The following is a 12233-nucleotide window of genomic DNA, read 5'->3' on the forward strand; positions in this document are numbered from 1 at the left end:
GAAATGTCAAAAGGAAAAAATCTCACTAGATTCCAAAATGTAGTCAGATAACTTTCCTACTATAGTACTTAATTTTAAGCAGTATTTTTGGTGTCCTAGATCTGTGGATGATACAGACCAAACAAAATTCCCCAGGCTAGAAGAAAAAAGAAATGGTAAAAATCCCACAGAGTTGAGCAAAACGCGTACTGATTGCTGTTACTTAGCAGACAATTCGTTGCTACAATTAGCTGCCAGCAATTTGTCCACAGTATCTTTCAAGAGACGAAATCCACCCTAACTTATTAGTTCTATCTGGAGAGATGATAATGACATCCATTTCTTCTCTTTATTACTTTGCAAGAGTACAGTTGAAATTTGCTTAGTCTTAATTCCATAAATGCTACTTGGTGTCTATTTCTTCTCCACACATAATAAGAGAAAAAATTGCAACATGTTCATTAGCCAGTTCATTCAACATTGTTTCCATTGACCAGCCGTTTAAATCAGTGTACACAGAATTATAAACCTTCCGAAATATGTGTAACAATATTTATTTATCATGAAATTATACTTGGGTATGAAAAATAATTTGGAAGATGTTTACTGGAAACGTTTAAATAGTCGAGTTGAGAAAAGAATGAAAAGACAAAATTTTTCTGAGGGGAGGGTTACATGCAGGGAAGAATATTAGTCAGAAACAAGATAGAAAGTAGGAGTATCAAAATTCATAAAGAAATTGTCTAACGGTCCCCTAAATATTCTTACCTGTGGTTTATACTGGAAAGCTACTGGTACAATTCTTGTTAAGTCTACATGATAATCTTATAATTTTATATCTTTTAAATGTCTATGTCTTTTTTGACATGCCTTATGAGAGAAGAAATAAAGATCTGGCAAGAAGAAATGGGATAAAAGGAATGAATCTCCATGGGGACACACACTATTTGGCTTGAAAACAGTGTGTTGGTTTCTAGAGCGGAGAAATAAAAGGTGTTTGTGCAACCTGTATATTGCAAAAAGTCATAAGATTTTAGCAGATTGCAAAATTTCCTTTCATTGTCAGCAATCAGTGCTCCGTGTATGTAGTGGAATTCTTCTTTTAACGTAATTCCCAAGGGCACCCAGGATTTATTGAAAGAAGATTCCATGGTACTAATTAACAATCAGACAGGGACTAGAAATGCTGGTAGAACTCTGCCTACCTATGCACTTCATTGGCTGAATAAAGTGTTGTTGACCACAACTAATTCACCTAATTTTTTTTCCAGTAAAAAGAAATTCATTTAGAACAATGTTCTTCTTATCAAAATTCTTTTCCGAATTTGTACATCGGTTGTCTGTGTTACCAGAAGTCTGCATGTGTTTATCTTCATGCCTTCCAATTATAGTTGTTATCAAAAGAGAATCATATTTACATCTAACCCAAACTTACTCTTTTTAAACTTCATATTCACGAGATATAGGGAAAATGTGGTATGTGTTGGGTATTTCAACTTCAGACAATCAAGTCTACACCTTACTACTTGTGAGTGCAAGTAGAAAGAATCAGTGGAGAAAGAGACAGATACCATCCACTTGTTGCTACATCACTAAACAAAAATTTTTATTTACTAACCAACAAAGCACAATATTAGTCAAGATCAAAAGTAATCAAAGTTTGCCTCTAATCCAGATGATTCCAGAATCACCTGTGTCACTTTTGAATCAAGTTTGTCATAAGTATGTTTTCTGAAACGTGTTATTATTTTGCCTTTCCCTTTCCTTCCAAGTCCCCCGCTAATATTAAGATCCCGCTTCTTATCATGCTGCAATGGTTTCTCAGACGCCTACGGTAAGTAAGGACCCAAGCAAAACTAGTCTTTTATGTTCCAAACTTACTGATCCTTTCCACTCATAAAAATCTACTTGTCATGGGGTCGCCTGGGTGGCTTGGTCGGTTAAGCGACCCACTCTTGATTTCGACTCAGATCATGATCTCACAGTTTCGTGAGTGCGAGCCCCATATCAAAGCTCCATGCTCTCAGCTTGGCATTCTGGTTGTCCCTCTCTCCGCCCCTCTCCTGCTCACACTTTCTCTGTCTCTCTCAAAATAAATAAATAAACTAAAAAATATAAATATTATAAAAAATCTACCTGTCATGATCCGGTACCTCAAACTTCTACTTTTATACTACCTACTTAATCTAATGAATAATTCTACCTTTGATATTGGTGGCTGATAATGGCCTAATTTTCATCTTTTCTATATTTATATGTGCTATTTAATAGTGACCTTAGAGCCTTAGTAACTGTACGGACGTGACAAGTTCCGTGAGAGTTTGAGGCACTGGGAAATAGGAGTCTCAGTTCTGTCTTCTCTGTGTGACATGGGACAAATCACCAGATCTTTTGAAAGCTCGGTATACTCACCTAAAACTTAGAGTACTACTGATTTCACTGAAGGGTTGTCAATCCTACATACATAAGGACTTGCAAAATTCAGAGATGATTGATATTAAGTATGTAAAAATGCTTAACAAAAAATATTGTAGAAATATGTGGTAGCATTATTATTACTACTACCATTGTAGTTAAACATAACTCATCAACAGATAAAGCTCTTCACAAGGAAAATGTACTAAAAATAGAACTTTTAGTACCTCCTGAAAACTTTCCCTACAGGAATCCTTTCTAAAATTTTTCTTCTACTTTAGGAAATGATGTCTACTTACATAAAATCTTATGGGAATCTGCTCATGATGGGCTGATCGGTATTGACTAATGAATAAGTTAAAGAAGAGATTTACAAAGAAAAAAAAAGTAAGATGTTGAATGTTAAATAACTTTTTAAATTATCTTTTCATCTTCTCATTAGACTCATATATGTGTTTCATACTTTCAAAACAAAATAGAATTTTTAAGATTGAGAAAGATATAGAAATTGTGAAATTAAAAAATCATTGATATTAAATCTTTATGGATCATTGATCTAAAAAAATGTCTGTACTCTATTTGTGAGCTAAAGGCCATAATCAGAATCTGCTGCTTGGTATTTTCTTCCTAAGAGTCTCTTTTTGCTGGTTCATTTTTAATAAATAGATTTATCTGACACATCTAGCTTTAAACTTCATAACATGTACATATGCTAAGAGACATTTCAGAATGCAGAAGGAGGAGGAGGAAAGGGAAATTTCAAAAAAATGACCTGTTTATTTGGGGGAGGATAAAAATGTAAATCCAAATGTTGCCTTTACCTCATTCAAATATTCACAAAATATTTTAAACACAAGTTAAGCCACTGGGGAAAACAGTTTTCAAGAGTCTTTTACCTACTTATTAATATCCAATGCCCAACATGGAAAGTTAGCAAATAAGACAGCATGTGTTGAAACTACTCTAGATGGATTTCAACATTTGTGGCATGTTTATATTTTTACAGGATGTGACTCAAAATTTGCTTTGAAGTATTTTGCATTTCTTACGGTAATAACGAAAAAAGTTTAGCTTCCTTCCAATTCTCCATTAATATTTAGATAAAGCCACAATTTTCTCTTTGATTTACCAAAAATACAATCTTAAAAAATATTACTTAGGGATTTTGCTTCTAAAGTATCATCTGAATTTTTCTGTAATCCATGTTTTCTTCATAATAAAAGCAGCTGTCAAGTAGAAATTATGTTCAGGGTCCCGATATAAATTTATACATGTATTATTTATATTCGGCATACTTCTCAAAAGAATTAGTTATTCTGACATTAAATAGAATCGTAGAATCTTTAAGAATCCAAAGTCTAATAACTGATAAGTGAAAACAAGCTAAATTGGCTTAGAACAAATCTTTGCATTAGGAAAGCACTTTGTGAGCACTGTGAAAAGAAAGCGAAAATCTCTCAGGGTCAGTTTGAAATCACTTGGGTAGTAACCCCTTTGGGTTATTAGGCATTAGTAGGCAAGCCAAGTACTATGGGACAGGATCTATCTTGAGTTTAGAAAGTGATTAGGAAAAGAGTCTAGTGGCATTCTTTTACATATGAGGGAGATACCTGGACTTTGTCAAAATTCACAGATGATTAAAAACTGTTTGCAAACAGTAATGAATGAAACATTGCCACCACCTGAATGGTGACATGCCTTTGTCATCATGAGATTATCCAAACATTCTGAATTTTATAAATGCCAGAAAGTTCCTTTTTAAAAAGTTAATAAAACCCCAGATTATAATCCAAAAATAATATTTGTATCAACTACGTCCCCAGTGATACTTTCTGATGTGGGAACACTATTCGGAACCCTGGGTTTGGTTGTGGCAGAACCAACACTTTACAGTGGAGCTTGGCAAACAGGAATATGCTCAGAGAAAGTATCAGAGGTACTGAAATCTTTGAAAACTACAGTGTAAGAATTTGTTGAAAGAACAGATTGTGTTTTGGCTGAAAAAAAAAGTCTCAGATGAGAGATGCTACCAGCTTTTAATATCTGGAGATCAGTTAAGAGGAAGGAGAGAGGCCTCAGAAGAAACCAATCTTAAGACTCAGATCTCAGACTTTTGCCTCCGGAGCTGTGAGAAAGATTTTTCTGTTGTTTAAGCCTCCCGAGTCTGTGGTGCTTTGTTACAGCTGCTCTAACAGGCTAATGAGAATATTGTAGTGTATAAACCCAGTTTAAATATTACATTTAAGATGATGCAAGACTTTGATAGCAACTTAAAGTCTTTCATGAACTTTATATTTGGAATTTACATGCAGATTTTATGTTTTCTGTGTTTATTCTTTTAACACTAAATTTGATTGAAAATCTTAAACCTATTGGTTTTCTCCCAATCTACTCTATTGAAGAGACACAGTGTAGCAAAAACTATCACAATGACTTCACACCAATAATAGTAAGCTTATGTTATATGTAAACATTCAGGATATGCAGAACATTTGATTTTTATCAAGATGTGTATAGTTAAACATAATGACAGTTAGCATGGCAGCTCATAATCTTTTAGAATATTCACGTGCACAAACCAGCAGTTAATAAGCAGAACTTAGTTTTTCCTAACTTATTCAAATCTTTTTCCCCAATTGCTGAAAGAGCTAAGTCCAGCCTCACTTGTATACCTGTAATCGAGCTGACCACCTACTGATACAAGCACTCAGCATGACTATGTGGGATATACCAGATGCACATCTGAAGATACTTCTCAATTTAAAGAATATTATTTCCTATTCCTTTTAGATTTTCCTATTGGTAATATACATTAGTTTTAGGAATTAAAAAAAAAAGGAAGTAAATGAGTGTACTTACAGGTCCTGTCAATTTAGACGCTTTCTCAAATTCTTCCCCCTCTTCCATTAGTGCTTCTTCAGTCCCTGGTAAAGAATCTATTTTTTACAAAAAGAATGAATATATTATTGTCACATATTGCTTACTAACACTGTGATACATGAACCTATTATGAGAAGGATATTAAAATGACTGAATTGGTTATTGAAAAATTGTAGGGTCTGTGAGCTAGAATAAAGTGTAGAATGTTATTTATTTAGCTTAAAGACAATATACGAAAAATGTTCCGTATTTCTAATTTAGAATGGCACAATGAAATCAAAAATGTATAACAGCTACAGTTATGTTAGAGTGAGCTTTCTTTTGGTGGATGATTCAGCTCATTGTTGGAACTTTTATTTAATGTCCATTTTCTGTCTTATAATTTTATATTTGTTTGTTTTATCTACCAACTATCTTTTCTCCCCTTATTCTTGGCTATATTTAAGCCAAAATATATCGGTGCTATACTTAAGCACAGATTTGTGTTCTCCTTATTAAATGGGATCGCAAATTATGAAAAGTTTGGAGAAAGGCACATACTATTAAATGGTGGTGGGTTTTCCATTTTAAGTATCAAGCGAGAAGTTGTAATTACTTAGCCTGACTCGCCTTGAGGAGTGAGTATTGGCTTTCAAATACATGAATAAAATGATGGCAAGCCTTCCCATATATCTGCTGAGTTAAGTTAATGATAACAAGGAATTCTAAGGGTTATAAATAATTCTGCAATAAGGATAGATATGTGGAGCATTAGAAAGACTTTGCGTTTTAATAACCTTCTATTCAAATTTTAAAAATCAGTTAAGAGGAGGGTATTTTAAATCACTGGAAACTTTTAAAATTGATTTCTTATATTTATTAATATTTGAAAGAGCCATGATTCCCTAAAGACTTTCCTTTAGATTCACATACATATGCAGGCAGATTTTGTCTGCTGCATAAAATGTGCACTCTGGGAAAAAAATCAGAGCATTAAATCCTTCAAACCCTTAACGGTCACCTAAGACCAGGGAGACCATGGAAAGCTTAGCACAAATCCATAATCATAGCTTTTGAACCATGGAGCTCTGTCTCCAATAATTCAGAGTTTTAGGTTCAAGAAGAAAAATTACTAAATCCCAATGCACATAGTTTATCTAGATGTAAATGTAGATTTCATTTTAGCACACATAATTCTTTCCAACATAAAACTAACTTTGGGAGAATGACATATTTTCTCCAGTCGTAGATGAATTTTAAAATGTTATCTACTGCCCTTCCAAACAGAACAATGACATAAAAAAGAAGCAAATTTTTGTTGATAAAATCAACATAGGTGATGAGAATTACACCAAGTTCAAAAATATTAATTCATTTATGGTGAGTACTTGAACCTCTATCTACTAAAACCCAGTTGTAAGGGTGACAGTGGGTAGATTATTTAAATTAGAATGTATAAATTAGCATAATTTAAGTCCTGCCAAGATGAATTATATTCTACATAACTGTGAGAGCAAATAATAGTGTAATTTTGGTATTCACTCACTAATTTTTGTTTCACTTATGTGTTGAAATTATTATATAAGTAGAATATTGACTTAGTAAATAATATTAAAATGTTCTATTCAATATTACAAAGCAAATTATTTCATATACAGACAAAGAAAACCAACCCTCTTGTGAATTTGTTGATTTTTAAATTTAGAAATACCACACTATAAGTGAGTTCTCAAGTTCTTCTCAGTGAGTTAATTTTAAAGAGTATTGCCATTCTGTTTGATTTTTGATGCATGTATGTACTAATCAATTCATTCATCCACTTATTTGTGTATTTGTATATTCATTTAAATTCAATAAATACCTCTGTGCCAGGTATTCAACTTCATGCTTTCAAAACAAGTTGAGCAAGATAATTTTCTATGACTCTCTCTCTCAGAATATATTTGAATACCTTTACAGTATTAATTTTTTAAAGAGAAATTAGTATTTATAAAGGGAAGGTAGTGGTAGCTTTCTTTGGTTTTACATTCTGTTCTGTTCTTGTTTTGGTTGAATTCTGCCTGGTTATTGGTGCCATATCCAGTGAGATCTACAATATAGAGAGGCCCATTCAACTTAGTGCAGAGGAACAATTATGAAGTGCTACCACAATATTTGCAAATTTATATATCTGACCATATTAAACAGTATTGAGTTGAAAGGACCCTTGTAAATAGTCCAAATCCAGTGCCAAAATATCAGTCTAATATACCAGTAGGGACAATAGACATCATGAATATAAAATCTTAGCATTTAATGCATGGAGGAGCACACTATTTTTTAAGTGTTCTGAGCTCACTGCTTATTAGCAATAATTGGTGGGTACATATGTGCAAGCTTTTTTGCTCTGTCTGCTCCAGAACAACTTCTGTATAAAAGTATACTTACTTACTTACTAATAAAGTATAAATGATTTTCAAAATATAAACAATGAACTTTGAGCTTTTTCAATCACATGGAGGGGAAATGAGTACCTAAGTTTCTCAATATTAGAGTTTGTCTTGTCTTTTCATTTTAGAGAAGAAGAAGCCAAAGCATAGGAAGATAAAGTAATTTTTTTTCAAAATCTAAGAGTATCTGGCAGCACTCAGAATAGAAGCTTAGCCAGTGTGGTTGACTGGGCATGCAGGCAGGAACCTAGAAATCTGTAGAGTTTATCACAATGTTTAGGTATATCCAACTTCTTCCTCTCATTAGTTTTACTCTTCCTGTTTTATGTCACAATGGGTTTTTTATGCAGAAAGTTATACCTACACATAAAAATATGTATGTTTACTGAGCCAAGCTCAATTTGGAGGTACAGTTCACATAAAAATCACATCAGCACATTTGGATAATGCCAAAAATATTTAATAACTGAATCTAATGATCTAACTTAATTGGAAAAGAGTGTACTGAATCAGAAACTTATATTTTGTCATTTGCTGATTAGGTCTACAAATATTTGAATGTGAAAAATTCAGGGTGTAAGAAATTCAAGAAAGGAACTTAATGAATATTTTTCCTCCAGTGGATGCAAATAGGTATAATCAACCACATATTAGTGATGATGCATCATTAAATTTTCCAAAAAAAATTAAATCCCTACAATACTCAGTTATTATGCAAATGTGATTGTGGAAGGATATATATCTCCTTGGTGGATTAGTGGATTTCAGTGGTTTTGATAAAATTAAAAAGCCAGTAATTAAGTAATATGTTTTGTGTCGTTTTATATCAGGCATAATGGGGAACACAAGAGGACCTCAAGAAGCATATAATCCAATCGAGTGAGAAGAAAACACAGGAAGTAATTAAAAAACTATTAAGGAAAAAGGAAACAAACAAACAAACAAACAAACAACATTGGTGGGGGCTAGTCACCAGGGAGACTTGACATGATCTTAGAACATAGGATCTGAATAGGCAGAGGGAAGGAGAAAGAAATTACTATGAATCAGGAAAGAATGGCTTACGTAAAGGTACACATGCAAGACTACCAGTGAGAAGAAGCCAGATACTCCAAAAGCTACAGTGTCACCAAATGGCCAACCTGGGTCCTCCATGTTCCTAGTACCACCACATTGTTCAACTTTCACTGTCAGTGTTAAAGGTCTATCATGGTAGTGTGTAATCTCATCAGTACTGCAAGAGATTTAGATATATAGAAACTATTATCATTTCCTGTATTGTGCTACCTTCACATTGGTTTATGTTCCACAATACTTTGTTTTTTGGGTTTTTTTTGTGTTTTTTTTTTAATTTTTTTAATGTTTATTTATTTTTGAGACAGAGAGAGACAGATCATGAACAGGGGAGGGTCAGAGAGAGAGACACACACAGAATCTGAAACAGGCTCCAGGCTCTGAGCTGTCAGCACAGAGCCTGATGTGGGGCTCGAACCCATGGACCGTGAGATCACGACCTGAGCTGAGGTCGGATGCTCAACCAACTGAGCCACCCAGGTGCCCCTGGTTTTTTGTTTTTTAATGTTTAATGTTGTTAATATTTGACATGTAAAAAAGTATATACAGTTGACCTTTGAACAACATGAGTTTCAACTGTATGGGTCCCCTTGCACAGGATTTCTTTCAATAAATACAGTGCGGTACCATAAATGTATTTTTCTTATGATTTTCTTAACATTTTCTTTTCTCTAGCTTACTTTACTATAAGAATATAGTATATAATACATACAACGTATAAAATATGTGTTAACTGTTTATATTATCGGTAAGACTTCTGATCAGCAGTAGTCTATTAGCAATTAAGTTTTTAGGGACTCAAAAGTTATATTCAGATTTTTGCCTGTTCAGGGGATCAGCATCCCAAATCCCCACATTGTTCAAGGACCAATTGTATACAATATATATGTAGATTAAATATATATATATGTATGTATATATATGTATTATATATGTGTGTGTGTATATATATATATAGTATATTTAGGTTACAAAGCACAGTGATAAACACCTCAAACCCACCTCCTAACTTAAGAATTAGAACATTTCCAGCAACCTACATATACCTGTGAGCACCTTCCTTATCCCATCTCCTTGTTTCCCTTATCCCTTGAGGACATCCATCATCTTGAGTCTTTAATTCCCTTCTTTAAATATAGTTTTATCACTTATGTATATTTTCCTAAAGAAGATATTATTTAGATTTGCTAGTTTTGAGCTTTACAAAAATGGCATTCTATGACTTACTTTTGTTCAATCAATATTATGCTTTTAAGACTTGTTCAATTGTGAGCTGTGACTTGCCCATACTGAATTGGAAGACCCACTGTCATTTTCAGATCAGTTGCTTTAAATCAGATATGGTGAGAGTATTTACATCATCGAAAGCATCAATCTCTACAAATCAGGGCTTTCTTTCCAAAGAAAGCTGTGTTCACATTTACCAGCACACTTCTGATTTCATTCATCCTATGTGTGTACTTGAAACGCAGTTTCCTATAATGCAATAATTCCGCAGTGTATCCATTTTCCTGTCCACCAGCATATCAACAAAGTTTGTTCACATTTTATGGTACAGGAGACTTGTTTCTCAAGGATATTCACCCAGAAGTAGAGTTTCTGAGCTTTAGAATATATGAATATTCAAGATTTTAAAATAATGGAAAACTGTTTCCAAAATTGTTTATACCCCACCTATAGTGTATGAGTTTCCTTTGATCTCTGTCTTCACCAGCACTTGCCTTTGCCAGATTTCCTAATTAACATCAAGCCAAAGATTGTAAAACAGCATCCTTCTATGGTCTTAATTTGCCTTTCCTTGATTACTAAAGTAGTCAAGCATTTTTCATGTGCTCATTGGCAATTTGTGTTTCCTCTTCTGTGAAATATCTATTTGTATCTGTTGCTTATTTTTCTATTGGTTTGTTGATCTTTATTAAATTGTACATTGTTCATGTATTCTAAATATTAATCTTTAATCAGTGACAAATATGTTGTAAGTGTATTTTGCTATTTTGTGGCTTATCAATTTACTTATTTCTGACCTCTCTTGATGAACAGGAGTTCTTAACACCCTGTAGTTGAATTAAAATACTGTTTTTAATGTTAAGGGATTTTTTCCCACCTTATTCTTTTTTTTTTTTAATGTGAAATTTATTGCCAAATTGGTTTCCATACAACACCCAGTGCTCATCCCAACAGGTGCCCTCCTCAATACCCAGCACCCACCCTCCCATCCCTCCCATCCCCCATCAATCCTCAGTTTGTTCTCAGTTTTTAAGAGTCTCTTATGCTTTGGCTCCCTCCCTCTCTAACCTTTTTTTTTCTCCTTCCCCTCCCCCATGGTCTTCTGTTAAGTTTCTCAGGATCCACATAAGAGTGAAAACATATGGTGTCTTTCTTTCTCTGTATGACTTATTTCACTTAGCATCACACTCTCCAGTTCCATCCACGTTGCTACAAAAGGCCATATTTCATTCTTTCTCACTGCCACGTAGTACTCCATTGTGTATATAAACCACAATTTCTTTATCCATTCATCAGTTGATGGACATTTAGGCTCTTTCCATAATTTGGCTATTGTTGAGAGTGCTGCTATAAACATTGGGGTACAAGTGCCCCTATGCATCAGCACTCCTGTATCCCGTGTTTTCCCATCTTCTTTAATATGCCCTTCTCTATCCAAATGTAAGGAAAATATTTTTCTATAGTTTCTTTTCTAACTAGCCCAATTGGATTTAACAACTGCATCTAGTTAGAATACTGAATAATGATGCAGTGATTTATCTTAGACGTCATTGTCATGGCATTACATCTACTTATTTACTTATTCAGGCAACATTTTGAAGTGCCCTGACATGATCTTAATATCCTGTGTGAAGGAGTTTGAATTTTGTCCCATAGAAAATAGAATGAAATAAGCATCTTCATATTTAGAAAGCTAATGAACTAAAAAGAGATAAGATAGTACAAGGAGTGCCTATTTACAGGTTTGTTACCCTTGGCGGAGGAAGAGGACGAAAACACAGACTAGGCAGTGTCGGGGAAATGAGGAGGAGGCTGGCTTGGAGGGGGAATTCTGAGGTAACACTGACCTGATTCGAGGCCAACTTAATATAGGGCTGAGACAGAGGGAGGAAAACCAAGTATGATGTTGACACTCTGGTGGGCAAGGCTGAAGGGTTCAGTGATGTGAAGATGAGAATAAGCAACGTACATTACAAAAGCAAGCTGAAATTAGGGACAAAATTTGGCGAGTAGCCAACATATAGTTGACCTGTTTGAACCCAAAACAGGCACAGACATTGAGAGGCTGCTCCTCAGAATCCACACATCCTGCTTCCTTTCTCCTTTGCCCTTAACCTCCTGACGCACACAGCCTGAGGGAATGGTGGACATGTGAATGGCCATTACCATGATTTGGTGTGGGGTGAGATCTTTGGTTTTAGCTTTTCTTTCTTTCTTTCTTTCTTTCTTTCTTTCTTTCTTTCTTTCTTT

General features: G+C 34.2%; 1 protein-coding gene across 1 annotated transcript in view; it reads right to left on the minus strand.

Moving 5' to 3' along the window:
- CUNH8orf34 (chromosome unknown C8orf34 homolog) overlaps window positions 1–12233 on the minus strand; it is a 412431-nt gene that overhangs the window by 82365 nt on the left and 317833 nt on the right. The window contains 1 exon segment of the mRNA XM_040487647.1: window positions 5254–5330. Coding sequence (XP_040343581.1) covers window positions 5254–5330 — 77 coding nt within the window.

This window comes from Herpailurus yagouaroundi, unplaced genomic scaffold (genome assembly GCF_014898765.1).
Source record: "Herpailurus yagouaroundi ecotype Mexico unplaced genomic scaffold, PumYag 165, whole genome shotgun sequence".
Lineage (NCBI taxonomy): Eukaryota > Metazoa > Chordata > Mammalia > Carnivora > Felidae > Herpailurus > Herpailurus yagouaroundi.